The sequence below is a fragment of the Chroicocephalus ridibundus genome, chromosome 13, assembly GCF_963924245.1.
Source record: "Chroicocephalus ridibundus chromosome 13, bChrRid1.1, whole genome shotgun sequence".
NCBI classification, from domain to species: Eukaryota; Metazoa; Chordata; class Aves; order Charadriiformes; family Laridae; genus Chroicocephalus; species Chroicocephalus ridibundus.
This window is the reverse complement of record NC_086296.1, coordinates 12,397,270-12,410,220: the sequence shown is the minus strand read 5'-3', so window position 1 is coordinate 12,410,220 and position 12,951 is coordinate 12,397,270. Positions and strand designations below refer to the sequence as shown.

Sequence of the window (12,951 nt, the reverse complement as noted above, 5' to 3'; positions counted from 1 at the left end):
AGTCTTGAACCTCCATGACCGTTACAAAAACTTCGCCAGGGGAAACCACGGGAGAGTCTCTGGGGCACGCAGCACGAAGGCTCTCTGCCGAGGGGGGGCCATGGGCCACCATGGCTGGGGGAAGCAGGGCCTGGGCGGTGGGGACGGCACCCCTGGGGAGGGAGCGGTGCTGGGCAGCACTCGGGGCGCGCGGGCGGCTCCCCTCTCCCCAGACGCATCGGTTTCCTGGTGCAAACCCTCGCGCCAAAGGCGCTCAGGTGTCCCGGCTCCGAGAGGGCCACGGTGGCTCCTCGGAGGGGCCTTACGACCAATGGGCAGGAGGAAAACCGTCACCGGGGTCTGCAGACCCACGCCAAGGACATCGGCCCATGGTGCACGGTAAGCCTGGTGCTCGGGCAGCAGCCAGGCTACCCGCCGGTGAGCGGGTCAGAGAAGGGGCCGATCGATCCGTATCGGGAATCGATAGTTTACAACCTCTAACTGGAAATCGAACACCACAAATCGAGGGCTGCTCCCAGCACAGCCGCTCCGCCGGCAAATGCACCCCTGAGATGAGGAGAAGTCATCTCACCGTCTTGGAGTCCAGTTCATGTCTGGATTGGGCCAGGACCTTGTCGACGCCAGCCTGGTCCATGAACGTGACGAACCCGAAGCCCCTGAGCCCCGCAGCCCGGGCAGGAGAGGGGATGCGGAGAGAAGAGAGAAAGTTGGTTAAAGTGGCGGCCGGGCCGCGGCGGGGGCGAAGGGAGGCGCGGGCCCGGCCTCTCACCTGGATCTCTTTGTCAGCGGGTCCCGCATCACCAGGCACTCCTTCACCTCGCCGAACTGGCTGAAGTACTCCCGCAAGCCCTCTGCAAGCACAGCGCCCACCGTTGGGTGTCCTCGGCCCGGCCCCCCCCTCACACACCCCGGCCGGGCCCGGCCCCGGCCCCCCCGCCACCCCCGGCCCCGGCCCCGGCGGCAGGTGCGGGGCGGCCGCGGCGCTCACCTTGCGTGGTCTGCCAGCTCAGTCCCCCGATGAACATTTTGCTGCGGGAGGAAGGGGAAGAGCCGTGAGCGGGGCCGCGACGGGGGGACGCGGCGCCCCGCGGGGGTGGCGGCGGCGGCGGGGCCGGGCGGGGAGGGGAGGGCGCGGATCGGCCATGTTGGCAGCGGCACCGCCGCCGCCGCGCCTGCCCGGGCCGGGCGGCCGGGGCTGAGGGGAGGGGGGCGGCTGGGACGGGGGCCACGGCCGGGACCGGTTGGGGAGAGGGGGGTTGGGGGCGGCAGAGACGGCCGCCGCGGCGGTACCAGGGGTCGTGCGGGGAGTCCGGGGAGGCGAGGCCGGGCTGGCTGCCGTCTGTCTCCATTCGGACCTCTTCTCCCTGCGAGGAGCGGCACCGCACTCCCGGGGCAGATGAGCGCTGGAAAAGGGGCCGGACGGACAGGCCATGCTGCCCCCTCCCCCGACCCCTCTCCGCCGGGCGGGGAGGGAGCGAGGGAGGAGGGCCCGGCGGGCACAACCTGCCCGGCTCCTCCCACCCCCGCCGGCCCGCCGGCCGCCCTGCGCATAAAACCCGCCGGCGGCGCCGGGGCCGAGCACCGGGAGCCGCGCCCGCACCGCGCCGGGGGAGCGCGCTCGGCACCAGGCGCGGCGGGAGCAGCCCTGGAGCTCCGCCGCCGCCGCCGCCGCCGCCGCTGCTGCTTTGTCCCCGGCCGCGCCGCCCGCACCTGCCCCAGGGCAGCGGACAAAGGGCGGCAGAGCCAGGCCCGATCCGGAGTGCTCGGGCTCGCCGCGGCGGACCCCGGAGACCCCCGGCCCTCCCTCCCCGGTGTCCCACCGGCACCGGGAGGGCCCAGGACCGGCCCCTGCCGCGGCCGCTTCTAGGGCGGGAGCGGGGCTGCCCTCGCCCCGGTAGCCGAGCCTGGCGGCGGGAGCCCCGGCGCCCGCACCCGAGGCGCCTTGGCTCCTTCCCTGAGCCCTGGTACCTCTGTGCCCCCCGGCAGCCCGCGGGGGTCAGAGGCTGGCCAGCCTCGGCGGTGCCTGCCCTGCACGGCAGTGTGCGGGCTGCACCAGCCAGTGGGCCCCGAGCAAAGCTGCTGCCAGGCACCGGTGGCTGAGCCCCCGGTACCCACCGCCCTGCCCGGCCGGCTTGTCACCCCTGGGGCACCAGGGAGGGCAGCCGGGCTGGGCCCCGAGTCACTGCGCTGGGTCCGGCTTGCTCAGGTTGACAGACAGAGTCGTGCCAAGCTCCAGCCTCTCCCCGCTGCCACACAAGTTCATCCACATGCTGATGGCTTCTGGAGCAGGTCTGTGCACTCTCCCCTCTTGGGCAACCCAGCCCGGGTGGCTGGAGCAGCTTGGCGAGGAGCAAATGAAATGCGGGTTGTCACCTCTAAAGCTGGAGTCAGAGTTGTAGTCTGTCTCCTGACTGTACCGTGCATCGCTCTGAGAAGGGGCACTTGTTTGCATCTGTGGCACATCAGTACAGAGCAGCACACAAAACCCCTGTTAGCGGCTGCTGCAAGCCCCTCTCATTGCAAGGGGGTGTCACAGGGACCCAGGCATGCGCCACTGCACTGCCAAGTACTCCCCACAGACAGCACTAGCTCCAGTCCTTCCAGCACAAGTCTCCTCCACACTCTCTCTTACTGCCTAGAGCAAGGTATTGACAGCTCTCAGCTCTGTGCCACCCTCATTTGACCTTTTTTCCCCTTCTCATAACTGCTTTTCCAGGTGCCAATACACCTCATCTCTCTCCTGGAGAGGAACCAGGACACCTTTGTTTTAAGAACACTTTGCAATAGTATCTTTCATTACATAGACTCATCCTGAGGCCCATGGCTGCAACTCCAAGCTAAATTCATCCTCTGCCCATTAGCTCTGCCAAACCACGCTTCACCCACTCCCTTTCCTGAGCCGGGTCAGTGACACTATCCCGTCTCCTGGCCCTGTACCCGGGCATGGCAACACACTCAACACCAGAAGCTTGGTAGCCACCCCTAGGAAATGAGCTACACAGTGTCCCAGCTGTGGCTGCGGAACAGCCCCAGCTCCCACTGCCACCAGTTCAGGCTGAGCTGCTTCTCCAGAATAACCCACTCATCATTCCACAGGGCTGAAGTCACCACTTTGGGTGGAGGTGCCCTGAGAGGCATCTGGGCTGGTGCAGAAGAGAAATATAAATAAGGATGCACAGAGGTGGTACCACAGCCGGCAGTGACAGGGAAGGGCTGTGCTGCCAGTGGGAGCAGCGGTGCTGAGGCAGCATCTCAGCCATCTCCCCTTGTACATCCCAAGAAACCTGGATGATAGCTGTGCTGTCAGAAAGCCACCGCAGCCGTGTGCCACGCTGCCCAAACTCACTGGCGCTGCACTGCCTTCTGGCACCTGCTCTCCGATTTGGATGGCAAATACTCCAAAGGGGACACTAACATTTTTAAGTCACCTGGCACAGCTTTTCATGCTCCATAATTGCCCAACCTAGGCACACAAGAGAATTAAACACAAGAACGAAAAAAAGAAACAAGAGCTCAGTGTCAGACACACTGAAGGATAACATCTCTTGGTTTACAACCAGTGCATTGCTGTAATTTTAAATGTGTGTTATTTATGAGACAGATAAAATAGAGCGCTCTGAGGGACACTGTTAAAATGCTCCATTGTATCTCTTGTTGCATTATGCTTATTGTTTTATTCTCTTTTTCTCCAGCAAAATAATATTGGAGAAGAGAGAACAGCATCAATGTGAGTTAACATCTGTGAACAACAGCAGGGAAAAAAAGTGAACCTTACAGGAGGATTTGGATGGAGGATGTGGTTGGACTTGCATCACTGTGACTGACACCGTACCATGTAACTTATTCCAAGGCCCTTTCCAAAACATGCACGCAATATTTTGTATTTTCACCTTAGGACCCCAAAGTGCTTTGTAAATATCAATTCATTTATCTCTGTAACGCACAAGACAGCCGCTCTTGAAAAATCTGTTGATTAGGGACAGTAGGAAGCTTTCCTCATGGAGAAGTAAATATATAAAACATTCCAGACCTTATGATTGGAAAGATGATCTGCCGAACATAAAATAATGCAGCATTGTATTCCTGGGGCTGCAGACAGACAGCTGTAGTGCCTCTGTGGCTGCTGCTGAGAGGTTGCCAAACACCAGCGAGATTAACAAAACTGCTCAGTTTTCTTGCTGCTATTCAGCGTCTCGTGTGCGGTAGAGTGACACTATCAAAATCATGTCCACTTCCTGCTGAGGAGGATGATTGGCAAAGCTCTGCCCAGCACCAGTGGCAGACACTGGAGTTATTCATGGTGAGAGGGAGGTTCCAAAGAGTGGAGGTTAGGGGAGGGGCAGGGCAGCAGCCACCTCTTTTCCTCCCTCATCATATAAGGCTTAAGGAGAGATTGTCTCTTGGAGACCTGTCTCTAGCCAGGAGGTTTTGGCAGTCGGGTGCTACGAGGAGTTTCGCTTTTCATTTAGTTTGGACAGCTGATAAACAAACTTGGACTGGAATTCAAATCATTTTTGTAATATTTGCGTTAGGATGCTGAACATGCAAACCTGGCCGATATTAACTGCAGCTCCGTGGGCAGCCTGGGGCAATGCCAGCCCCTGGCAGCGGCTGCCAGCGGTGCTCACGCCTGCTTTGGAAGGGATGCTGACCCTCTGGAAGGGCTGGTGACAAAACCTCCCTGCTAGCCCATGCAGGAGGCAGCCAGGGGTGTCTGCCACAAAGGGAACCCACTGCTCAGCCTGGCAGGAGCTGGCTTGGGGCAAGAGTCAGGCACACGCGGGGAGAAGAGCTACTTAGAGAAACTGAATTATTTAGACTCCACTTAGGTGAGCGGGAGGGACACAGAGTCAGCAACAGGAAGAGAGGAATGGCTGCAAAGGCACCAAGGATTTCTTTGCTTCACATAAGAAGCCTCACGGAGCAAGATTCACAATGGCAAAAACAGGCTACATGGTGCAGAGCACTGAAGAACAGGGTGGGAAAGTACAGAGGAGTGGAACAGGGCTGCATGCAAGACAGGAAAATAAAAGAGAAACGTAGGTGTGGGTGAGTAAAGAGCAGGAGAAAGGGGAGCATGAAGAGTGAATAAAGACAACTGGGATAACTGGAAGAAAAGAGTGAGGGAGGAGAGAGGAGGAGACCACCCCAATTACCACAAAACAGCAAGAGGGATTGAAGCCTCGGGAAAAGAAGGGAGAGAGGTCCGCACATGATAAAAAATAAAAGTAAGACACCAAGAGTACTTGTAGCATAGTGAATAGGGATTCAGCATAAAAAGGCAAAAAAAGGAGAGGTCTCTAAAGGACAGTAGGAGACTGCAGGATTCCACTCACGGTCCTGGAAATGATGGCTAAGGCAAAAAAATCAGAGCGCCCTTCCTGCTATTCTCCCCCTCTATGAGCTCTAAGAACTACTACGTGGTGTGTAGTCTCCATGATCCTGTCTAAAGTGTCCAGCAGACACAGGAGGAAACACTGACCGCTCAGCCCTAGCCCCAGAGCTGCTCTGCACACCCAGAGCCCCCAGCGCCACATCAGCCTGGCCCCGTGGAGGGGCCACCTCTCTGCAGCAGCCTGCGAAGGGTCCTGCTCTCCAAAGAGGAGCTGAAAACATTTCCACTTCCCCCCTTTTTTTTTTTCTCAAGACAACACTCCAGAGATTGCACATAAAGTGACAGAAAGCAAAAGCAGATTTGAAAAATGAGCCCTCTCTCCTCGAATGTGCCCTGAGCTCCACCTTCCCTCTAACCTCTTCGTTACCACTTGTCACAGACCTTCATCAGTCACCACTTTCTGCTCCATCCTTGCTCCGACCTAACCTCTCCCCAGTCCTCGCTCCAGCAACCCGTGTAAAGGAGAGCATCCGCTGTCCAGAGGCTCTTCCCCAGCCTGGAAGCGGGGCGCTGCCTCCTGCTCTGACCCTCCTTGCCGGGAAGCTCAGAGCTTCCCACCAGCTGATACACGTTAAAGGAGGAGCTGCTGCCCGAGCACTCACACACCATTCATGGTCGCACACACACACTTACTCTCGGGCGCACTTCCTCCTTCTTCAGGCTCAACCCTAGGTTTCCTGCAGCAGAATCTCAGATGTCAGGTTTCATAAAATAATTAATTTAATTGGAAGGTACAGCAGCAAGAACTGCCCGGGCTGGATGCCTGCAAAGAGAGAGACCCTGAACAAAGAAATCCCTGGGCAATTATACCCTTGTGATCTACACAGCCGCCCCCCACACACTGTCCACATGTCTTTTAGTCCAATGGTGATTTTTGGTCTGGGGTCTTCTAACACCTAATTGGATTCTTTTCCTGTATCCAGGCAGGCAGGCTCTTATCTTGTTGATTTGCAGTTTCAGCCAAGGGTTGAAGCCTCTGTATCTTCCAGTTTACATTCCTTGTGCACCTGCACTCGCTGACAAAACGTGGAGAACCGAAGAGTGCCAGACTTGGGAGAAACACTACCAAAACATCTGTGTGATATCAAGACACTTTCCCATACTAAAAGACTAAACACAGCACTGTACCTGTTACTAAGAAGAGTAACTCTATCACAGCCTAAAGGCTTCAGCAAATCTAGCTACTCCTGCTAAGTAAAGCTAAGCAAACAGCACAAATCACACCATATTATAATCCTAAATAATTTATTCTAATTAAAACTTACTTACTTATGCTAAACAATTAATATCCCTCAACAATACAGAGGGATCCATTTCCCCACCATCAGAGAAGAGAGATGAGGACAAATGCAAGAGAAATCCACCAGATGTGCTAGACTGTTTTAAAGAAGACATTGATTAAACTGTTCCTCATGCTCACTGCGGATAAGACAATTGGCTCAGTTGGCGCAGGAGGAGATAAAGGTTAGATATTAGGAGAAACTCAGCAACTATGAGGATGGCAGAAGATAGGAGAGGTCAGACAGGAAGGCCAAGGAATCCCCATCCATGAAGAAGATTTTTAAGAACAAATTAAGCAAACGTCGCTTTGGTGATCAGGTTCTATTTTGTCCTTGCCTGTTGCAGATGTGACCTCTTGGCACCGCTTTCAGTCCTCGGTTTCGACAGTTTCTTCATCATGTGAGGTGAAAGGACAGAAAGAGTTTGGGGTAAAGGAGGCAAAAGTGAGGGCTTGTCTAATAGAACAGGGAATTCTGAGTGTGTTCCAACACACAGACGGAGACTAGACAAGAGAGGAATAACACAGAGAAATGTATAGGCTGTGGTCCACGGGCACATGTCAGGGCAAGGAACAGTGCAGCACCAGGGCTGGGCTGCACCAAACACCACCAGGACTGGAGAAAAGCTCTGGGACAGAGTCAGGTCTGCAGGGGTAACAGAAGAAGGTCTGGGTCAGGTTTGAGAGCATCAACCAGTGCAATGGCTGCCAAGTATCTCAGAACGGGTTTCTATATTAACACTTTTTAAAAGTATTAAAGTTCTGTATTAAAAATAAAATTCTGTGTCCCAGTAGGAAACAAAACCAACCAACCAAACAAACAAAAAAAGGGAAAAAGAAAAAAGAAACCAAACACAACAGCACACTGGGCACAGCATTGTGAGTGTCTCCCTGCAGAGACACGGGGTGCCTTGCAGCCCAGCCTGCTGTGCCTCTGGTAACCAGCTTCTCGGGCAGGGCCCGGAGATGCCGCACTCTCGGTTGCTCTGCACATCCTCTGCAGGTCTGACGCGTGTGTTAATTATTCATCTGGGGCTGAAGTCAGCACCACGTCAAGGACCTCTAAAATCTGCCTTAAAGATAGCCAAGTCCAAGGGGACAGGGGAGCAAGGGGGGGACAGGGCTCAGGGGAAGGAGAACGGGATCCTCCACCAAGATGCTTGTGGGAGGCAGAAGATCTGGGTGCTGGCACTGTCCCAGAGCAGCGCCAGAACGAAGAAGCACTTACAGAAGCAAACAGAGAACTTCTGGCTCAACACACGAACAGGAGCTGAGCAAGCAGAAGTTGTTTCTTCATCCCCTCCCTTTCAGGACATAATCGATTTCCTACCTCTGCTATAACACTCACAGTGGCTTTTAACTCTCCCATTTCTTCAAGACTTATTTTCTAATCTAAGCTGATGAGACCTTTGCTCCACAAATCCCAACAGCACTTCTCAGAAGACAACTTTATAGCGTTCTAGTACTATGGTGGTGTAAAGTAGCTGGGGCCACACTGTTAAACTTAACAGCACAAAATTGACAAGGTTTACTGATTATTTGGAGGAACGAACAGAAAAGAGCATCTTTAAAATCCAGGGTGCGTGCTGGGGCTCCTGAGACAGGAAAGGTTCAGACCAAGGCAAGTGTAAGGACAGAAATACACGCTGTAAATCTCCTTAAGCAGCTCAGCCTGTCCTGGTTCCTCAAGGTTTTGCCAAGGTATTTTGTTTGTACTTGTCACATGACTTACATCAGGCATCACATCCTAATCAAGACAGACACCAGTGTCTTCCCAGGCAAAGCTCCCATCCTTGGATTGCAGGAGCGGCTTAGCTGCTTTGTACACATAACTCCTGCCTGAGCCTCCTCCCTGCTGGATGGGGGAGGCAGGCACGAGAGGCTGCGAGGGTCCACATGCACTTGTCATCTCTGGTCCTTCTGTTTGCTGTAGAACAGCCCATGGCGAAGCACAAACTCACCCAGTGGGTGTTGTACTTAGAAGAACTCCTGGTTTTCCACAGCAGTGCACCCAGAACAGACACTCTGGGGCCAGACGCAGTATCCTCCAGAGAGGGAGGGTGCCCCCCACCCCAGGACACAGCATCTTCACTTGGGCTTACAGGCTCCTGATCCTTTCAGGTGACGGAATGCAAAATGAGATGGCTGTTACTAAATACTCCAGTTGCAGCAACCTATGCCAGCTTTTAAATGTTGTGCTTTAAACTGGAAAAGGCTCAAAATCTGTTCTTTAGTCCCAAGACACAGCGATTGCCCCTGCCCACAGACCCAGCGAGCTGACCTCTAACTGAAGACAAGCTCTGAGTCTGCACTGCTCATAGTCTAGTGGGAAATACTTTGCTCCTGCTGCTACTTGTCCATTCTTGCCCTTGTATCTTTTGCTCACTTTTCACAGCCTCTAAGCATTTATCTTTTCACGCCTTTGCCTGCTCTGGATTTCCCTCAAGGCTGATTTTGCTACATCAGGGTCCTTATGCCATTTTCTTTTCTTTCTTTTCTTTTTTTTTTTTTTGTCCCAGACAGTACTTTCCCACCTACGGCCCATGCGGTTCCACAAGCTGAAGTAAACTGAGTCACTGACCCTTTTCCCACCAGGAGCAAGAAGTGATTCACAAACTGTGTTCCTCAGAGCTCCCAGCTGGCTGGTGGCCAAGCTGCCGCAATAGCTAAGGACCAGCTCCCACCAAAGTAGCTGTCCAAGACTTTCTTCAGCGCAAAGCTGGGACACAAGCAGCATGGAGATCCTTTGTCAAAAACAGGGGGGATCAGAGAGGCAGCAAGAAACCTCTTCTCTCACAGTGGAGGCGCACAATATATATTGGAACCATCCCTTTACAAAGAGTAGGAATGAAACAGTAACGTCCACAATTCAAAGTTTCTGTCAGATACGCATATCAAAATGGAGATCATTAACATTAAAAAAATACCCTTAATGCTCCTACAATAACTTAATCTAATTAAGTGTTTTTAAGATTTTAGTTCCGTCTACCTGCCACATTCCTGATCGATCAACGAGCAGATTCTGCTCTCCCGTTTGCAGGAATGACCAGTGCAGCTCTGGAGACATCAGCAGAGGGGACTCCCACAAGTTACACTGGAAATAGTAGGATCATACTCAGGCTTGCGACATCCTGACTCACTGGACTTGTAATCTGATTATACGGGTGTTTTTGGAAGCGCGGTTTAGTATGTCCTGCCCTGCTCCAGCATTTCCCCTCTGGGGATCACCAAGTTTGCAGCTTCACAGACACCCTTGGGGTTTGGAAACTGCCCACTTGTGATGGATGGAAGCAGCGAGGCATCTTCCAAAACTTCCCATCGATTTTGGGTGTTTCAGTCAAAAAGCTAGAGATGTGGCAAGTGTTCCTCTTTGCAAACAAGGCCTGGGGAAGCTCTGGGCACACAGCATTTTCTGCTGAACAAGCATGTGGTGTCTCAAGGTGCACACATAATATCTGTGTTCCTTTATACGCAGTGGCATAGGTGACTAGGTTGAAAGCATAATGCTCAGATAATCTATGTCTTTATGGTTTATATCTTTATGTTTTTAGCCACGATAGCACCCTGTCCTCTCTTTACTGGCACTCTGCTAGACACCAAGAAAGCTAGTACAAGCGTTTTCCTACCTCAAAATGTAACACGTTCCTGTGACATAAAGTATATTTAAAACAAATCACATTTTGGAGGGTGAATCTAAAAGAGCCTCTCTGGTGTTTGAAGAAACCTAGGGATAGAAGAGACATTTGTTGGGAGAGCAGCTCTGGAGCCAAGCAAGCTTCTGAATTAGGAAAGCTTCTCTTACACACTCCTGCTAGTCAGACAAAATGTGCTCAAGTTCGTTGGTCATTCTGGAGCCTTGAAAGCAATGCAGCGTCTGGTAAATTCATTCCCAGATGCTGGGGGAACAAGGGATTGTGGGAGGTAGTGCAAGATGGGGAGGGATTTACTGCAGAACAGAGAAAAAGCAAATCAATGAAAGTTTGTTCAGCCTTACTTCCCTTTTATTTTTTTTTTTAGTGAGGCTGCAGTAGGAAAAATTCTGGGATTTTATGCTTGTGTTGCTTTAAGGACAGGAATGCTGGAAAAGGAGGTATTTGATACCTTTGCTGCTAATTACAGTGCAAGCTCCCAGTGTCCTGACAATGCCCTTGTCCCTGACCTGGAGGGGCCTCACTGTCTCAGGGTCAGCTGTAATTTAGTTTTAGGTCAGACCTGGGACTCTCCTGCCAAACTAACTGCACTTTGTTTTGAAGTAGAAACCATTTACTAGCAAGTCTGAGACCATCAAACTCATTTCACTAACGAGAAACAGGAACGAAGTGCAGAGCCCCAGAGACGGAGGTCAGTGTTCGACACAAGGAGAGCTCCGCTGCGGCACGAAGGCAGGGGCTGTTCTGCCCACCGAGCCACACAGCCGCGTGAGCTCAGATCTTCTGCTCCCCTCAATTACGCGTGTTTATTACAAAAACACCCAGGGACCAACTAAGCCGTGCCAGTCCCTGAGCAGGCACAAGGGCACTGTCAGCCCCCCATCTGAGAGAGTTGACGCCACAGTCGCTGCATTTCACAGGAGGCTCAAGAAAGAGGACTCAGCTCTTCAGTAAAGCTCATGAGTTGTTGGTGCTGCTCCCACCTCTTCTCGCAGATTGGCTGGGTGATTTGGGCCAAGAAAATTCTGTTTTTCTACTTGAAAACTGAGTTTTTTCTTCCCTACCTCAAAAAAAAAAAAAAAAAAAAAAAAAAAAAAAAGAGGCAGCTTTGAGATCTTCAGAGAGAACATGCCGCAGAAAATAACCCAAAAGCACTAACTCACAGGGAATGAAGCATCTTTTCAAACCAACAGATTTTGATCCGATCTTCTTCCCTCTCACCATATTCCTGGACAGAGATTATACTGTCATGATACCGCACAGCATTACCTAAAATTAACTTGTCACTTAAAGAACCGTTCTTTACAAATCGTGGGGTAGTCTGAGAGCCCAGTGCATTTTGCATATTTTCAAAGTCCCAGTAGACATAGGACTGGGTTTGCTCAGGAAAAACCTATCCAGAGTACAGGTTTTTTTCAACTCTATCTCGCTGCAACAAGAGGCCAACTTGCACTTCCAGGAAAAAAGCTGGATGAAAAAAAATTGCCAATTTAGTAAACAGTAGAAGTATTTCGACAGTAAAGGAGGATGCTGTGTCCAAATCTATGAACATATGAATGAGACGGACAAGTACAGACCCAAACACGCTCTTTGGGAACACTAAAACACCCTCAGCTCTAGATGCTGGCCACAGTTGGGGTTTGTGATCAGATGCGAGACCGCAGCTACAGTGAGAAACAGGACCGCGAAGGCATGTTCAAATCTTTCTTTCATAAAAGTCGACTAGAAGACTGCAACACACCCTGATGTGGGTTAACACTTGGTCGCTGCCGTGCTTGACAGCTGGAAGGCAGCGTGGTAGAAAGAATTACCAGCCCTACAGATTTTCAGATGAGTTCAAAATGCAACATCCCCGTTGTCAGGCACCACAGGTCCCTAATTACACATAAACCCAAATCACTCGTCTCACCATTGGTGCCTCTGCAAATATCAAACCAGCTTCCAAGAGCTCATCTTAATTGCCAGAGCTCTTTGTGAGACAGATCCCAGCTATCCAAGAGCTGGGTACCTCCTTCGTGACTCCCTGAGAAAGCCACGTGTTTCAGGAGCAATGCAACTGCCATGTACCAGAACAAGGCTCTGGAGCAGAGCAGATAGCTTCCTTGGCAGCCAGCCCACAGCGCCGGAGCTCGCTCCCAGGAGAGATTAGAGAGAGCAAAAACCTCATTGCCATCAGAGCAACGCACTCAACCTGCTTCTACCAGAGATTTCTCACAAGAGCAAAAAAAAATAATAATCCAAAAGTGTCTCTACAAATAGGAGGCTGTGGGAACAGAGAAAAAGATAACCCAGTTAATGTCACACATACAGCTCTGCTAACAGCTCGGGTAACAGCCATCAGTAAAGGACAGGCAGAAGCCCTCAGCAGAGCCTGTTTTACACCGGGAAGACTACCTAACTAACACCTGGACAGAGTATTGTCTCCCTACATAAAGTCACCCAAAACCCAGATCTGCAGCTGCAAAGCTTTCAAGTGAGGTTTTTAATTTGGAAGTTGAAGAGTATGAAATAGATTCTGTCTCCCAGATGACCTTATTCAAGCCGTTGTGTGGTTTTTTTATTATTTTCAAGGCACAGTAGAGGACAGAAGCTACCCTCAGGTTCCTAGGTATCACAATTTATACCTG

General features: G+C 52.2%; 1 protein-coding gene across 3 annotated transcripts in view; it reads right to left on the bottom strand.

The window, feature by feature from the left end:
* The window catches only part of MSI1 (musashi RNA binding protein 1), a 31,304-nt gene extending 29,753 nt beyond the window's left edge, over window positions 1-1,551 (bottom strand). For 2 of the 3 annotated variants that reach the window (XM_063351022.1, XM_063351024.1), the window contains exons 1-4: window positions 1,291-1,471; window positions 989-1,029; window positions 770-851; window positions 572-656 (exon numbers count right to left, since the gene is read on the bottom strand). In XM_063351022.1, coding sequence (XP_063207092.1) covers window positions 572-656; window positions 770-851; window positions 989-1,029; window positions 1,291-1,349 — 267 coding nt within the window. In that variant the 5' untranslated portion in view covers window positions 1,350-1,471. Of the gene's footprint in view, window positions 1-571; window positions 852-988; window positions 1,030-1,290 lie in introns of all 3 variants that reach the window. The other variant, XM_063351021.1, reaches the window with a different exon arrangement.
* Window positions 1,552-12,951: the final 11,400 nt, after the last annotated feature.